The sequence below is a fragment of the Macaca nemestrina genome, chromosome 12 (assembly GCF_043159975.1).
Source record: "Macaca nemestrina isolate mMacNem1 chromosome 12, mMacNem.hap1, whole genome shotgun sequence".
Lineage (NCBI taxonomy): Eukaryota > Metazoa > Chordata > Mammalia > Primates > Cercopithecidae > Macaca > Macaca nemestrina.
The window spans coordinates 122,583,419-122,600,030 of NC_092136.1; the positions used below are offsets into that span (position 1 = coordinate 122,583,419).

Here is a 16,612-nt window from a genome sequence, read left to right on the forward strand (position 1 = left end):
CAGGCATAAGCCACTGTGCCTGGCCTTAAGCTTCCTTTTTAACTTGACTTGCAATTAGGAATTAACTCCTGACATTGTAGCCTTATGTATTTTGGTCCTCTTTTTCTGTATTAAACCTATCTTCTAATATCCCCTTCCTTTACGACTCTTACTTCAGATCCCATATCTGGGATTTTGTTCCTGTGAAGAATTAGGAGAAACTGGAATATGGCAGCTGACAGATCCACCAATCCTTCCTCTTACCCATGGACCAACTGGGGGCTTCAACTGGAGAGAAACCTTGCTTCAAGAATAAACCACACCAGTGAACAAGACGGAAAGGCCTTTTGGAGACGTGTCTTTTTGTGTGTTTAAAAATCCACACCACACTCTAAGTGGACAGCTCAGAATAATTTAGCATTTCCTTTCACACTTAAAGTTCTTAAGATGAGACTATGTAAATGAGAGAATGACTTGATTCAGAGGAAAAAAAATGTGTTCTCTCTGGACTCTTGCCTAGCTCACAAGGCTTTGGAGAATTGTCTCCCTAACTTGGGGCACCTGCTACAGAAGAGAATGTTTCGTTCCTTCCAGGTATGCACAGCTAAGGGGCCTCATTCCTCCCAGAGGGAGCTGCTGGCCCGCTCTAAGGGGTACAGGAGGAAGGAGTGTGCCCAGACCAGCTGGGGGAGCATTGAAAGGGCAGTTTGGGGATGGAATTTTTTTTTTATCTCCATTTTCCAGTTAGGCAGAGCCAAGCTGAGGAATCCTTTTAAGATTATTAGAAAACATGCCCTGAAGAGAGTTGTTCTTAGGTTACACGTGAAATCCTACCCTCATAGCCCCCATACACCGGTGTTGCTGGCTGAAGACACCTGCTTAAGGATGCTAACATTTACCCTGGTACTGCCACATTCTCTCTAGAGCAGCTGGCCCTTCTTGCTACAGCCCTTCCCACCCCCTTGCTTCTGTGAAATGGGGAGACAAAGCACTTTTGCTCTCCAAAGCACTTTTGGATACTCAGGAGGAAAGATAAGATACGTGTTTGAAGTATTCAATCATAGGAACAAAGAACTTGCAAAATATGAAGTGACTTGGAATTACCCGTGTTGTAGCCTAATGTGCTACTGCATTTCTAAATCACCAATATTTGCTTGTCTTTGCCTAGGGGCAAAGCCTAGACTCTAGACTCATAGTCTAGACTCTAGACTATGTTAACTAGTTAAGGATGTTACATTTTGAAAGGATGTATGTTAGATATATTACTTGCAGCAAGAAGTTCACTCTGTGCAATATGGACGTGTTTGCAAACCATACCAAGGGTCAGGTTGCTGTACACTTACAGTACATGTCAACCATAACAGAACATCCACAAATGCATCAATTATACCAGGGATGTATAGTAAGTCAGGGAACTAATATAAATGATGACAGTCATGGCTGCACTGCTACTTGTGCTGTCGTTTTGTTTGTTTTTCTATGATAATTTAAAATATATAGGTAGGGCTACTTGAGGAAATTTGGAGAGCCACATTCTGTGGTTTCTCATTATACTTCCTGCATTTAGAGGGAGTTTATTTAAAAGAAAAATAAATGACAATCAAACCAAATCATCAGTTATCAATGTCTGTTTAATTGTGTGACTATCTGACTGTTGATGGCCACAGACGATGGTCTCCCATGGTATAGTTCACTCTGTAGAAGATGTATGCAAAGTGAAACGCCAGCCCTTTAAAGAAACAGTAGTTAGTGTAAAATGAATGTTTGTATGTTGCAGTAGCATTGACTGTGTTTCAAAACTCAGATGCATAAAACGTGAGGTATATAAAAATAGATCTATGCCTGTATTTGAAACTACAACTTGATAACCCCTAGAAAGAAGAGGACATGAAAGGATGCTGGCTATATATGTTAATCAGCAAAAGGATTACAGTTGTTTTGTTCTGTTTTTAGAGACAGGGTCTCACTATATTGCTTAGGCTGGTCTTGAACTCCTGGGCTCAAGCGATCCTCCTGCCTCTGTCTCCTAAAGTGCTAGGATTACAGGTGTGAGCCACCACACCTGGCCCATAGTTGTATTTTTTTAGGTCACTTAGAAAAATATGTCATGCATTTTACATTTTGAGAAACAAATCATGGTTTCTTCTAGCATTGCACAAACATTGACCCAGCTTCTGGGTATGGAAATAACCCTGTGGTGACATGTTAATATAAAATGTTGGGGGGGAATATTCCCAGTAAAGGTCTTAAAAGAAAAGTCACATTACAGCTAATGTAATGGCCCTACCATTCATTCTTCTGGTATTTGTAATGAAGTGAATCTACTGTTTAATCAGATCCATAATCTTTAACAGATTCACCACAAATTTTTTGTGGGCGTTGAGTGCTCAGAATAATGCTTGAACGCCTCACCTGGAAACTGTAGCAGTGTGTTCTGGGCAGTATCTGTAATGTATGAAATAGAGTCTGGAATAGGTTATCCACTCCATCTCTCTAGGTTATCTTAGTCATATGATGGCCTGATAAATCTGTCTGACTGGGCTACAATCCATTGTTCTTAGTCCAATATGGACACTGCCTTAGGCAATGGTCTATATAAGCAAAAGGAGATAGAGATCTGAAATAATTTTCTGAATAATTTAGGTGGAAAACAAGAAAGAGTGTATTTCTCTGCTTTCATTTCAATTTCATTATTTCAAATTGCTTATCAAAACGGCCCAAAAGATCTGAATTCACATTAAGTTCTCCTTGTACACTTACCTACTTAAAAAACTAAACTTGGGCCGGGCGTGGTGGCTCACACCTGTAATCCCAGCACTGTGGGAGGCCGAGGCGGGCGGATCACGAGGTCAGGAGATCGAGACCATCCTGGCTAACACGGTGAAACCCCGTCTCTACTAAAAATACAAAAAATTAGCCGGGCGTGGTGGTGAGCGCCTGTAGTCCCAGCTACTGGGAGGTTGAGGCAGGAGAATGGCGTGAGGCAGGAGAATGGCGTGAACCCGGGAGGCGGAGCTTGCAGTGAGCCCAGATCGCGCCAACGCACTCCAGCCTGGGTGACAAAGTGAGACTCCTTCTCAAAAATAAAAAATAAAAATAAAAATAAAACAAACTAAACTTGCACTGCAACTGAGAAATTATTTGGAAATCATGTGGAATCTATGTATAATCAAAGAAACAGACAGCTATATTACTCAATTTCATATACATCCAAAAAGTATAGGCTAATATTATATATAACCTGAAGTTGCAGCTGGTTCTTTTTGATCTGAAGCTGATGCTTATTAGAACAAATGATATATGGGGACAGGAGAAGGAAGGAAGGGCAAGGAAGGAATTGACAGATAAGAAGCAAATGGTTTCTTGTAGAGAGGAATTTTGTTTTAATGTAGAAAGTTATTTGAAATGAACTAGGTGAAATGAAATTAACTAAAGGTTTTAATCTGGGATTGAAAGCCTGAAACCGTTTCCTGCTTCTACAAGTGTGCCACATCAATCCGGTAATGCCCCAGTGTTAGTCACAGATAGAACTTTGTTTCCTGTGATTTTAAAATACCGCATCTGTTCCTCCATGGACTAGAGTAATTGGCACATTTTAATGCATACGCTGGGGGTTTCATTTTCCCAGGCTCCCTTCACCATCACTGCATTGGTAGCTAGGAGCTTATTGCTTCACCCCAGTATGGAGTTCAGATTACAGTGTTTTCCATTACATTTAGATTCATAGAATCTGAATGGCTGATTAAATGGCCATCTGATGGCTGAAAGAGGGGCGTATTTTTCACTCTGTAGTGAAAGGCTTGGAGGAGTTTCTACTTTTTATTTTAATTATACTTTAACCAAAGAATTATTTTAAAGTAACCTTATATTTGAAAGATGATTTTGCAAAAAATAAAAAATAAAAAATATGTCTTCTGGAGTGATGTCTGTTTGGTAAATCATTGTTGATAATTTCCTTGTTAGTGGTATTTGGAATGCACATAGAGTGTCCTGTCACTGTTTTTAGCATTACCATCAATGTATCTTTTCCACTCAACTGGCTGCATTCGTATTAAAATGAAGTCTGTTATTTCAATTACCTAGTGTCGTTGGGAACTAATTGAACAGCTACAGTAAGAGAAGTTCCTATCTCATTGCCTTTGTGGAAAGGCTTCCCTATGTGGTAAAAGGAAGGCATTCCTCCATAACCTAGGCACTCTGCAAGTCCAGTGATTAATTTCAAAGCAGTGATGAATTGCTCTTTTGAAATTACTCTAAGTAATCCATGTGTTAGAATACAGATGAACCTCCATTTGATTTCACAGGCTTCAGCACAGACAACTGTTACTGAGTCTGCACAAACTTAGATAATGAGGTGCAGGGTGATTTGCATTTAAATTGTAATCCAGCACACGTGTGAGAGAGAAGAGGCGCTAGTCTAAAAGGCTGCCTTGCAGGGAGAGATGAGACAGGCGGAGGAGGGTGGGGTAAGGAGCGATGTACATCTATTTAGGTTAATGTTCACTTTACAAAGGTGATGGGGATATTTTGTTAGGTGATAGCAGATGCTTTTCATTTTTAAACATAGGATTAAAATTGGATTTGCTTCTCTTTAATACTTCAACATATTGAATTTTCCTAGGAAAGTGACTAGCTATAATGAAAATTCAAGGGAAAGGGGAAAAAAGATTGTCTGTAAATGCAGATGAAATAACTTCATTTTAAAATACAAATAATAGTAGGTTTGGTGTATGTAGGTTTAAAATTATAGTGATGAGTAGTCAAATTTAATATACAATCAGTTCTTACAAATATTTTACACTTAGCTGCCATTACACAACAAATTGGAATTTTGCAGCTGTTCAACTATCATGGACTCTGTACAGGATAGATGTGTATAATGGGAAATATGTACTGCTTCTTTCTTTGATTGCCACTCAAGATGGAAACACCATGCCAAGGCATTTTGGTTATACACAGATCATTCTAAACCTGTTATTTTGGAGAGGTATATTGGTTTCTTTCTCATTTATAAGGCTATTGTATTTTTTTTCTATGTGATTCAGGTGTATTTATTTGAAGACTATTTGTAATTATAGGAAAACCACACCTACCTGTATTGCCAAATTCTTTGTAAACTCTCCGTGGCATTTGTGCTTTCCTGGCTGAGAGCTCTCCCCTGTTGATACAGCTATGGCACCATTGTAATTACAGGTGCACCTTTCAGCTGCATCTCCATTAAATGGTTCCTAGATGATTTAATAAAAAGAAACTTCTTAGTTGATCCAGAGCAATGTCATTTTAAATCTGAGTGGTCTCTTCCTATCATGTTTTCAGATGTTACTTTGTTCATTATTATTTCTTAAACGTGCATTCAGAGTGTGATTCTGTTTTCAAAAGGCCAGAGGACACTTGCTGCTGATGGAAGGGGAGGATGCTCCAGCAGCACTGTGTGTCTCTGGACCCTTCTGACCAGGCATCAAGCCTCCATGCCATTCAGACTGGGGAGCTGGACACCCACTGTGTGTGAAAAAAGCAAGCTTCAAAATGCTTCCCCTGCCCTATGTGCAAACTAGGGAACAAAAAATATCTTTCCTTCTGCCTATCCTAGGTTCATGGCTGAGGCCCCTGTAACAAAAGATAGATTGACAAAAGAAAAAGCATATAAGTTTTTCATGTCTTGGGGCCCAGGGAAAGCCTCGCCTCTACCCTCTGAAGGTTCACTGAAAATAATTGACAGGAGGCAGATTAATAGAAAAAGCATATACATATATTAACTATGTGAGCATGTAGAGTATCACAGAGTGAGTGCCCAATCTCCCAACGGGGTACAGAGGCTTATATACCCTACATCTTAGGGGAAAGAGGATGGGGAAGTGTGGATGATTTCAGGCAGATAGTAAATGATTTTTAAAGAAATTCAATGGACTTGAAGAACATACCATGGTCTGGGACAAAGTCGGTTGGACCCACAGAGTGGACAGTCATTTGGGACAAAAGTCTGTCCAGGTTTGTTGTCAGACTTTAGTCTACCTTCCTGTGATGTGAGTTCAGTCAATGAAAACTCCGAGAAGGGACCAGAAGTAATTGTTTCCTTCTTTGGTAGATATGAGAATAACCTCATCCTGTGCTTTGGGACAGGTAGAGGACTGAGAGACAGGGGACAGAGGAAGGAAAAGCAATTATTCTCCTTGGTGGGTCTGTCCAGTCTTTATGTAGATAGGGGAAAGGTTTCTTCTAGCATCTGTTGATCCCTAAGGGCCTTTAATTCAAAATACTCAGCTGGGTGTTGTGGCTCACACCTGTGATCCCAGTACTCTTGGAGACCAGAGCCGGAGAACTGCTTGAGCCCAGGAGTTCGAGACCACCCTAAGCAACATAGCAAGACCCTGTCACTACAAAAAAATACAAAAATTAGCCAAGTGTGGTGGTGTGCACTTGTGGTCCCAGCTAATCAGGAGGCTGAGGTGGGAGGATCGCTTGAGCCCAGAATGTGTAGGTGACAGCCATGATCGTGCCACTGTACTCCAGCCTGGGCAACAAAGCAAGACTCAAACAAACAGACAAAAACCCAAAATACTCATTATACCATATTTGGGGGGGGAAGCCATATTTGGGGGGGGGAAGTTCCCTGTGTTCCTTTACATAACACAAAAACCTTCATACAGAAATGAAGATTTGAAGAAAACCAGTTAAACCTGAATATTTCAATGCAAAATTTGGTGAAGAGTAGACAGTCATGGAGAAACATGATAGAGCTAAGAGTGTGATCTAATGGTAATAAACTGGGAGGACTTACTGAGGCCTGTGTGTTCAGATTCCCCTGGGTGTCCCTCTGTCTTCAGAGATGAAGGTGCTCATTTTCTTTGGGTCTAGGGAAGACACCTTTCCTAGCATAACAGCTAGGAAACATAACCTGCTTAGGAAAGGTTAGAGTCCTTCCTAGGTTTTACCACCAATTCAGGGGAGAAGGGTGGGAAGGGAGGAATGGCCAAAGTGACCTTCCTGCTCCTGTTGTTTTCTCACATTCTTTCATCTTAAACTATTCAAAATGCTGAGATGCAGTATTTTCGGGTATTGTGCCCTGAACTCCATGTCACCTTCGTGGCTGACTACTACCCACCATCCACCTCAAGGAGCTGCACCAAGAATGATCCAGAGAGTGAGAATTTGGGTAAGAGAGAGGGCACATTCAGCTCAAACTAGGATCTGCACTTCTAAAAGTCATATACCATTTTTGTTTTGTTTTGTTTTTGTTTGTTTGTGTGTTTGTTTGAGATGGAATTTCACCCTTGTCGCCCAGGCTGGAGTTCAATGGCGCGATCTCGGCTCACTGCAACCTCTGCCTCCCGTGTTCAAGCGATTCTCCTGCCTCAGCCTCCCAAGTAGTTGGGATTACAGGTGCCTGCCACCACTCCCAGCTATTTTTTTTGTTGTTGTTGTTGTTGTTGTATTTTTAGTAGAGACGGAGTTTCACTATGTTGGCCAGACTGGTCTTGAACTCCTGATCTCAGGCAATCCACCCACTTTGGCATCCCAAAGTGCTGGGATTACAGGCATGAGCCACCACACCTGGCCGACCCTATTTTTTGAAGTAATTATGTGTTAGGCTAATAAGATCTTAAAATAAGCCTTGAATGCAAATTTGTACCAAGAACATGAATACAGATTTTCATTAACACAACTATCTACTACCTTGGCAGGGTTTACTTCCTGAGGAAACATAACAGCTAATGTTCATATGCGACAAAAGACCAGGCTATATTTAGCCTTCTGGCTGGTTCTCAGCGGTTCTCTGCTTGACAGATTCCCAAACTCATTCTGCTCTTTTGTGATGTATGTAAAGGCTGCTTGCACATCCAGAGAAAATGAATAATGTACTTGGGATTTGTTTAAGTTAAATCAGCAAAGTGTCTGTTTTTGGTTTTTTGTTTTGGGGGGTTTATTGGAAAGTTGTTTGAGGACCAAAAACAATCTTCTTCCTGAAGAAAGAAAATACTTCACCGTGCCAGAAATAAGCATGTAAAAGCTCAGATGGCTTGGTTCTGGCTATGTAAAGAGGTAGAGGCATGAAGGGGAACGTACCAAGGGAACTGGGTGGAAGATCAAAGGTGATAAAAGGAAGGAAAGACAGAAATGGTAACTGGTAAAGTAAATTTTAGAGGAGCCAGTTTGGAAGTTTTCCAAAAAAGGCCAATGAAGTTCTAGTTAGCAAAAAGGAAAAAGAAAAAAAAAAGAAATGCCAGATGCAGTGGTTCATGACTGCAATCCCAACACTCTGGGAGGCCAAGACAGGCAGATCAGTTGAGGTAAAGAGTTCAAGACCAGTCCAGCCAATATGGCAAACCCTATCTCTACTAAAAATACAAAAATTAGCCAGGTGCGGTGGTGCATGCCTGTAATCCCAGCTACTTGGGAGGCTTAGGCAGGAGAATCATTTGAGCTGAGGAGGCAGAGGTTGCAATGAGCTGAGATGGAACCACTGCACTCCAGCCTGGGTGACAGACCAAGACTCTGCCAAAAAAAAAAAAAAAAGAAAAAGAAAAAAAAGTGGGGGTGTGGGATAATTCAGCTGACCAAGAAGTTCTCATGGGAAAAAATATCCCAACAAGAAGAGAAAAGCCTTAAATATATATATAGTCTGAATATCACCTTTTAATTAAGCTGACTTCTGAGAATAATACTCTTTTAAAATGTCTTTTAAGTATATTATTACCAGTTTTGGGCAAACAGCAAACATTCTCATTTCCTGGCTTTTCTTTCCCTGAAGTTTGCATTTTAAGAGGGATGGTTTCTTAGGTAAGACAGGGGAAAGAATTGACAGGTACAGAGAAATACTGGAAGTTTTTAGAGGTTCAGGGTAATTAATAATCAAATTTTTCCTTTTGAGTATAAAGTACCTTTTTAGCTCAAATGAGAAGGGAGAAAACAAACCAACAAAACAAAAACAAAAAAAAAAGTTTTTAACATGCTCTGAATATAAACCAAAATTTTAATCCAAACCTATATTCAACAAGTGACTGAAGACTCAACTAATAAGCCCCTTTATGGCTTTAACCAAGGTGGCCCTTCCAAGATCCAGACCATTCTCACAGGACAGCCAAAGAAAGGAAAGCTTAGCAAGCCACAAATGGATGTAAACCCACATTTTAGTTTGGCCACGTTCTTGAGGCTCTCAACTTTTTGTTTGGCTGCCTGCAGCAAAGAAAGGTGGGATAATCTACATGCCCCTGATAAATGGAGAATCAAAAAGAAAGAACAGTCAGTAAGACAAAACAGGAAAACAAAAGTTGTCTGTGGCAGTGAAACCACTTTTGCAAATATTATGACTGAGAAAATTATCACAGTGAAAGAGATCTGACCTAACCAATTTTGTCTGGCTTCTAACCTCCAGGCTGTCCTTGTTCATTTCTAGGTGTAGGCCAAACTAACTTGGGGGAACTTAGTTTATAGTTTAACTTTGAAACAAAGACAATAACAGCCTTCTCCAAAAACAAACCCCCTTCTTGTCAGGGGACTATACTGCCTTTGTAGATTTAACAAATTAGCCACAGGATTAGAAATTATGGTTTAAGAGTCATTGCTGTAAAATCTGAGATCAGTGTTTGAGATATTTTGAAGACCCTGCATTGATTGATACACCAGCTGACGCCACCCAAATTGATAAACTGGCTCATCTGATTTTGTGTCATCCACGCAGGAACTGACAGCACAAGAGGACAGCTTCAAACCCCTGTGATTTCATCTTCAACCTGACCAATCAACACTCCCTACTTTCTGACTCTCTACACACCAAATTATCCTTTAAAACTCCCATACCAAAATTTTGGGGGAGATTGATTTTAGTAATAACTTTGTCTCCTATGTGGCATGGCTGGCCTCACATCAATTAAACTTTTTCTTTACTGCAATGCCATGGTTTTATTTGTGCAGTGGGCAGGAAGAACACATTGGGAAGTTCCAAATTTGAGGGCTCGTCCAGGATCACCCTTGTGACTCCTGCTTGTGGCTTGGTAGCCCCCTCTCTGGCGATGAATCTAGAGGCCAGCCCAAGAGGCTGCCTAATTCTCTTGAACTGGAGGCTGTCTCTGGCATAGTTTCTACTGGCAGGGCATTGCCAATCCATGGTGCATGGATTTCATTGCAATGGAGAAAAAGTCCTATAACTGTAACACCATCATTAGGTGTCTGTGGTCCTATCATGGAGTGTCTGATTTGGTGCATATTCTAGGTGCTTCCAGCACCTCCTTTCTCCTCCTGATTGGCTTGGCTTCTTCTGGGGTCTTGGTTCACCTCCTTTAAGGGGTTTGGCTGGCTCTCCCCAAATAGTAGGAAGAGTCTTGGTTCAGGAGATTTTTCCTTAATCAGGAAGATTTTGGGGAGATTTCTCAGGAAAAGATTAGGTGGTTAGTTTGGGAAGAATACTTAGGAGTTTTGGTTAGGGATCTTGGTTTAGAAGGTCTTCTGTCTGTCTTGTCTTTGTTGTGTGTTTGTTTATATATGTGGAGGTGATCTCTGAAGGAATTGTTAATGGAAGTCAAGCAGGCCTAAGTTGGAGACCCCTCCTTATTTTTCTGGTCATATTAGGTAACCCCTGAAGCAATTGTTAGCAGAAGCTCCACAGGTCTGACACAAGGTGACCATCTGCTCTTCATCTTGCCCATAGTTCACCCACTGAATTCTGAGTTGAAGGTCATCTCTCCCCACTTTGAGTGGATCAAAGATGACAGGGATGAACAGGGGCAAATTTGAGACTTGCCAGGTCAATATCAGGTGCTGAGTAAGGTGACTAGTGTCTATTTTGTTATATGTAGTTTGCTTTGGCTGGGATGGAAAATGTTCATTTGTTCCACATGCAGTCTGTTGGGCAGCATCTTGCAAAATTGAAAGGCTTTTGCCTATGGTTTTACAAAACAAAAAGAGGTGATTTTCCCTTGTGATGCTTCTTGGCTCCCATGGTCATTGGAATAGAGGGGGAAAAAACAAATATTCAGTATTCTCATAGAGAGCTAATATATTCATGTGGTTTGCTAATTCAGTATCAAGCAGAACAGGAGTTAATGCATGTGCTGAACAAGTAGAAGACTGAAATTATCTCTTATGATTTTTTGTTTAAAATATTTACTGATCCTTTATGTTTTCTTTTTAGAGTCAAGAAAACTTTTTTTTTCTTTTGAGCTATTTACAGCTTTTATCTACTGAGTAAAGTATACTCTGTGAGAAAACCTTGGAACATATGTCTTTCTCTCTACCTAATTTCTCCAGAATTTGGAAACTATTTGTGAATATTCTTAACTTATGGCAGTATAGTTATTTACCTACATGTAATAACAATGTTTGCTTTTGTAACAGGACATCACTGGAGACACTGATTATTTTACCAAGGCTTTGACTGCAATGGCATACTTTCATATACAAACAGACTGCTTTAAGGAATCAAAGTTGACTTATAGGGCCAATAAAAGCCCCTGGTAAAAACTGGCCTCAAACCTTTTCTATGCAGTCCCTGTCCAGGGTTCTAATCTGTGGTAAGTAAAGAATGTCACTTTCTGACAAGCCCAGGAGCCCCCAGTTATCTTGGAACCTCAAGGAGAGGAATTCACCCAATTCATACTGATATTTGCAGGCACAGATAAATCCATAGCTGGGCTCAAGGCTTTGAAAAATCTAAGCTGAGATTCCTTATGGAATAAAGTTCCATTAAAGCCAATTTTCAAAAAGGCCTATATGGCAAATAATTATTCTTGCTGACTTTATGCAAATATTCATGCCAAGTACGATAAGACTAACACTTATTTTGCAAGCAAATTTGTTTTTAGTAAAAACGGGAATGGAGAGAGACAAAGTGTATTTCAGAGAAAGCTATAGTACCTCTGTTGTTAGATTCTAGTCTTGTCCACCATTTTTGAGTTTTTATTATTTTCTGCAATTTAGACTGATTCCTGAATTCTGTCTGGGTTACAAGTCTCAAAATGAATGCTTTCAAATCTTTCTTTCATTTTTCTGACTTGAACTCTATGAAATTGCTACTACATCTTCTCTGAGGCCCTGAAAGCTGAAGCTTATTCCTTGTGGCACAGGCAAGAAAAATATGTCCGATTATCACTGCCTTCCTCCTCTATAACTAAAGATGCTTTGAGTCTAAAGTTTCAATAAATTATGCCCAACATTAACCTTTGTTTTTCTTGTTTCCACAGAAATGCCTCGTATTAAAAACTTGTTTGCTGTCATCATATATAGAGGCCTAGCTCATCTGCACTGCCCCTTCTTGATATGGTAAACAGCTATTTAACGGGACTGATCTAGTCTCAGGACTAGGAAACCAACTAAAAATATATGGGTTGGTATATTTAAATTTGTCCTTTCCTGTCTATCCTAATCAGCCTTTCTAATAACCTCTGACCCAAATATCTCTCTACTAGAGACCCCATGTCTGATTGGTTCTCCAAGCTATTCACTTGGATCCCTCAGAGATTCAGATCAGTTCTACAAAGGCTTCTGAAGCTAGGTCTCTCACTCCTTACCCTAGATTTCATTATTTACTTTATAGCTCATTTAAATGCTGTGCTAAAACGATAGAGGAGAATACTAATGCTTTTGTCACGCAAGCCTTGAAACCCCAGTTAGGCACCCTGAGTGTGTGCAGATAGCTGCAAGGCAGTTCCACTCCTCTTACCTTGGAGTCAACTCCTACTCCCACCATGCCACGTGTCAGCAAGAAAAAGCTAGAGTGATCATTGCCCTTTTTCCTTCTTCATAGCCCACATCTTAAGAATAAGGTGTTATAAAACCCAAAGAGAGAGATTGAAACTGCCTTTGCAAAAATTATTACTGAGAAAATTATTACAGTGAAAGCTAGACTGAATCCATCTGGCTTCTAACCTCCAAACTTCCCTTGTTCATCCCTGGATGTATGCTGAACTAACTTTGGGAGGAACTTAGTTTAAGGTTTGACTTTGAAGCTAAGATGATGACAGCCTTTCCCAAAACAAACTCCCTTTTTGTCTGGAAATTAGATTGCCTTTGTATGACTAAAAAATTAGCCACAGGATTAGAAATTATGGTTTAGGAGTCACTGTTGTAAAACTTGAAATCAGTAGTTGAGTTTGTTTTTGTTTTTGTTTTTGTTTTTGTTTGCACTCCCTGTATTCCAGTGCACCAGTTGATGCCACCAAGATTGATAAACTGGCTCATCTGATCTTGTGGCCTCCACCCAGGAGCTGACTCAGCACAAGAAAACAGTTTCAACTCCCTATGATTTCATCTCCTGCCCAACCAATCAGCACTGCCTACCTTCTGACTCCCTACTCACCAAATCATTCTTTAAAACCCCAATCTCCAAATTTTGGAGGAGATTGATTTGAGTAGTAACTCCATCTCCCAGGCCGGCATGGTTGGCCAGCCTGACATCAGTTCAACTCTTTCTTTATTGCAATGCCGTGGTCTTTATTTGTGCAGCAGGAAGAAGAACCCATCAGGCAGTTACAGCAGGGGGAGGATCATTAAGGAATGTCCAGAGTCGTACAAATAGCTTCCAAACCTCTAAACGTATTCCTTCTTCAATTGTGACTCAAAATCAGTAAGAATTTTTATGACTTAAAACCAATAAATGTAAGAATTGAGTTTTATAGAGGATATATGCAGTCCCTCTCAAGATCTAAAGTCTCTTTCAAAGATAGCCTAAGACAGCAAAGATTCTCATTATTAATAAAACAACAAAGTTTGAGACAAGACAAATTTTCTTGAGAGCTGGTACATTCAGATAAACAGACATTTTGGACTCTCAGCCAACTGGCTACCTGCCTGGCATAAAGCTGATAATTTATTCCCTTCAAAGTAGCACCTGAGAACAAATTCACTGATTACAAAGCCAAGTTTCTCAAGACATAAAAACAGGACAAAAAGATAATCTTATGGTTTTCCTCCTTATGACAAACCACACCAAATACAAAAACAAGAAGAACAAAGACCATTTGTAGGAGTTTACAGATCAATAATCAATAAGCCTAAAATAAGTCTACAAGAGTCACAGATTCAAAGCACTAGTTTTAAAAAATCTCCTATTATTTTAAATTTGGAAAAGAAAAAGACAAGAAGTGACTCTTACTGTCTGCTCAACTGGATCCCATAAGTAAAGATTCACAGGACTGCCTGATAAGAATTTCTTAACCTTTTCCCAGCTTCATCAAGTCCTAGGTTCTCTCAGTTGTAGCTTCCAGAGGAGCAGAGCAGTTTTAGTATCCTGCCAGTTATGCCAAATCTGTAAAGCAAAGAGAAATTCCCACCTCCTCTGAAAGTGCAAGTCTGCTAAACAAATGGACAATACACAGATTAACAGGAGGAAAGGCATACAAATTAACTAACCTCAGACATAGGAGTTCCACAAATACACGACTCTAAGAAGGGCCAGATTATTGAGGCTTAAATACTCTCTTTATAGGAAACAGAGAAATCACAGTGTAGGCAATTTTGAGGGGTGGTAAGTGATTTTCAGGAGAATTAAATGAGCGCAAAGAGCCAACAATAATTTGTAAGTGATTCTCGTTTGAAACCAAATGGGAACAATAAGTTATGGAAAGGTGAAGGGCAGAATTGCACTGCAAACAAAGGCTGTCTTATTATGCAGATAAAGTCTCCTAGGTGATCTCTCAGAGCTGTCCTTAGAATAATAGATGAAAAGTCTGTCTGGGTAACAATTTTTAGCCTCTTCTCTGATGGTTAATCTTGCCTTGTTATTTGATGAGATACTTACAGAGGAGGTCTTTTTTTATTATTATTATTATTTTGAAATGTAGTCTCACTGCAATGCCCAGGCTAGAGTACAATGGCACGATCTCAGCTCACTGCAACCTCTGCCTCCCAGGTTCAAGCAATTCTCCTGCCTCAGCCTCCTGAGTAGCTAGGATTACAGGCACCTGCCACCACGCCCAGCTAATTTTTTTATTTTTAGTAGAGACAGAGTTTCACTATATTGCCCAGGCTGGTCTCAAAAACATGAGCCACTGCACCCAGCCCAAAGGAGTCTTAAGACAAATTGCATTTCTTTTGAAGGCAACTTCCAGAGAGAGCCCCTCTCTGGACTCGGGGGAGAAAAGCAAGAGAAGGTTAGAAAACCCTGGGTGCTGAGGCAGCTTCTCAGACTTTCCTAGTTTCTTTAATTCAAAAGTGTTCAGCACCATATTTTGGCGTATTGTTCTCTGAATCACAATAATAATGGTAAAAATTGATGTGTTGGTTGAATTCTGTAGCTTGTCTAAGATGTTGCCTTAATGATTTACCACTTTCCTTTGTATAACTCTTTATAATTAAAAAAACAAAAACAACAACAACAAAAAACACTTTCTCATTTGATCCTCATAACAATTTTACAAAGTAAGGAGATCAGGTATTATCAACTCATTGAATGAAACTAAGATACTGAGCTTGTGGATTCATTCATCATTCTGTAATACTTATTGAACACTATGTTTCCAGCAGAGCAGCAGGCTGGAGCTATAGTGGCAAATAAGAGTGCAAGGCCCCTGCTCTCATGAAGCGGGAGAGAGAGAAGAATACATAGATAAACAAGATAATTACAGATTTTGATAAATGCTCTTTAGGAAATAAATTGGGTAATATGATAGAAAGTAACTTTGAAGGGATGTAGAGCAGGGGTTACACTCTTAGATAGGGTATGGTGTCCCTGAACAGGTGATGATGAAACCAACAGTTAAAACTGAGCAGGAGCTGGTTGTGCTGAAGACCTAAATGAGGAGGGTATGAGGAAGCTGTACATACAGAAGCCCTCACATGGGAAGAAACTAGCTGGGTTAGAGCAGAAGAGGCTGGGGAGCTAAAGCGTAGTAAGCATGATAGAAAGTGGGGGGCACACCCAAAGACATGGGGTCTTATAGACCAGGAGTCAGCAAAGTATTGCTTATTGTGCAGAATCTCACTCATGAGCAGAATCTGGCCCACAGCGTGTCTGTACAGCTGCAGGCTAAGAATGATTTTTAGCTTTTCAAATCTTTGGGGGGAAAAAAAGCAAAAAAAAAAAAAAAGAATGATATATGAAATTAGAGTTCCAGTATATATAAATAAAGTTTTATTGGAACACAGCCTCATTCATTCATTTATGTATTGCCTATGGCTACTCCAGGATACAAGCGCAGAGTTGAGAAGTAAAACTATTTAAAAATGTTTATACTTGGCCCCTTGCAGAAAAAGTGTGTTGATCTCATCATAGACCATGGTGAAACATTTGGATTTTATTCTAAATCTGCAGAATCCAGCACAAAAACTATTTTACCTGACATAACAATTCATAGATTGGTGGCATCCAGTGGCTGGCAAAGTAACAGCCAGCATTTGAGTGCTTGTATTTATCAGGCACTTTTCTAAGTACTTCACATGTGTAAGCTTTTTAAATCTTCTCACCAACTCTGTTCGGTAGAAACTATGATTCCCAATTTATGAAAGAGGAAGTTGAGTCTTAGAAAGGTTCAATAATTTGCACACAGTCACACGTCTCATGAGTGTTAGAGCTGAGACCAGGACCATGTCAGCCTGGTTCCAGAGCCTGGACTAATCATGGAAAATGTTTTTTGAAAGACATTTCAATGAAAATATTGCAGAAGCCTAAGGCATCTTGGGGATGCTCATGTTCTTCAGAATA

At 40.0% G+C, this 16,612-nt stretch overlaps 1 protein-coding gene across 5 annotated transcripts in view; it reads left to right on the forward strand.

Moving 5' to 3' along the window:
• LOC105476335 (ubiquitin associated and SH3 domain containing B) overlaps positions 1 to 5,242 on the forward strand; it is a 158,257-nt gene extending 153,015 nt beyond the window's left edge. For all 5 annotated transcript variants that reach the window (XM_011732160.3, XM_011732158.3, XM_011732162.2 and 2 more), the window contains exon 14: positions 158 to 5,242. In XM_011732160.3, coding sequence (XP_011730462.1) covers positions 158 to 295 — 138 coding nt within the window. In that variant the 3' untranslated portion in view covers positions 296 to 5,242. The remainder of the gene's footprint in view (positions 1 to 157) is intronic.
• Positions 5,243 to 16,612: the final 11,370 nt, after the last annotated feature.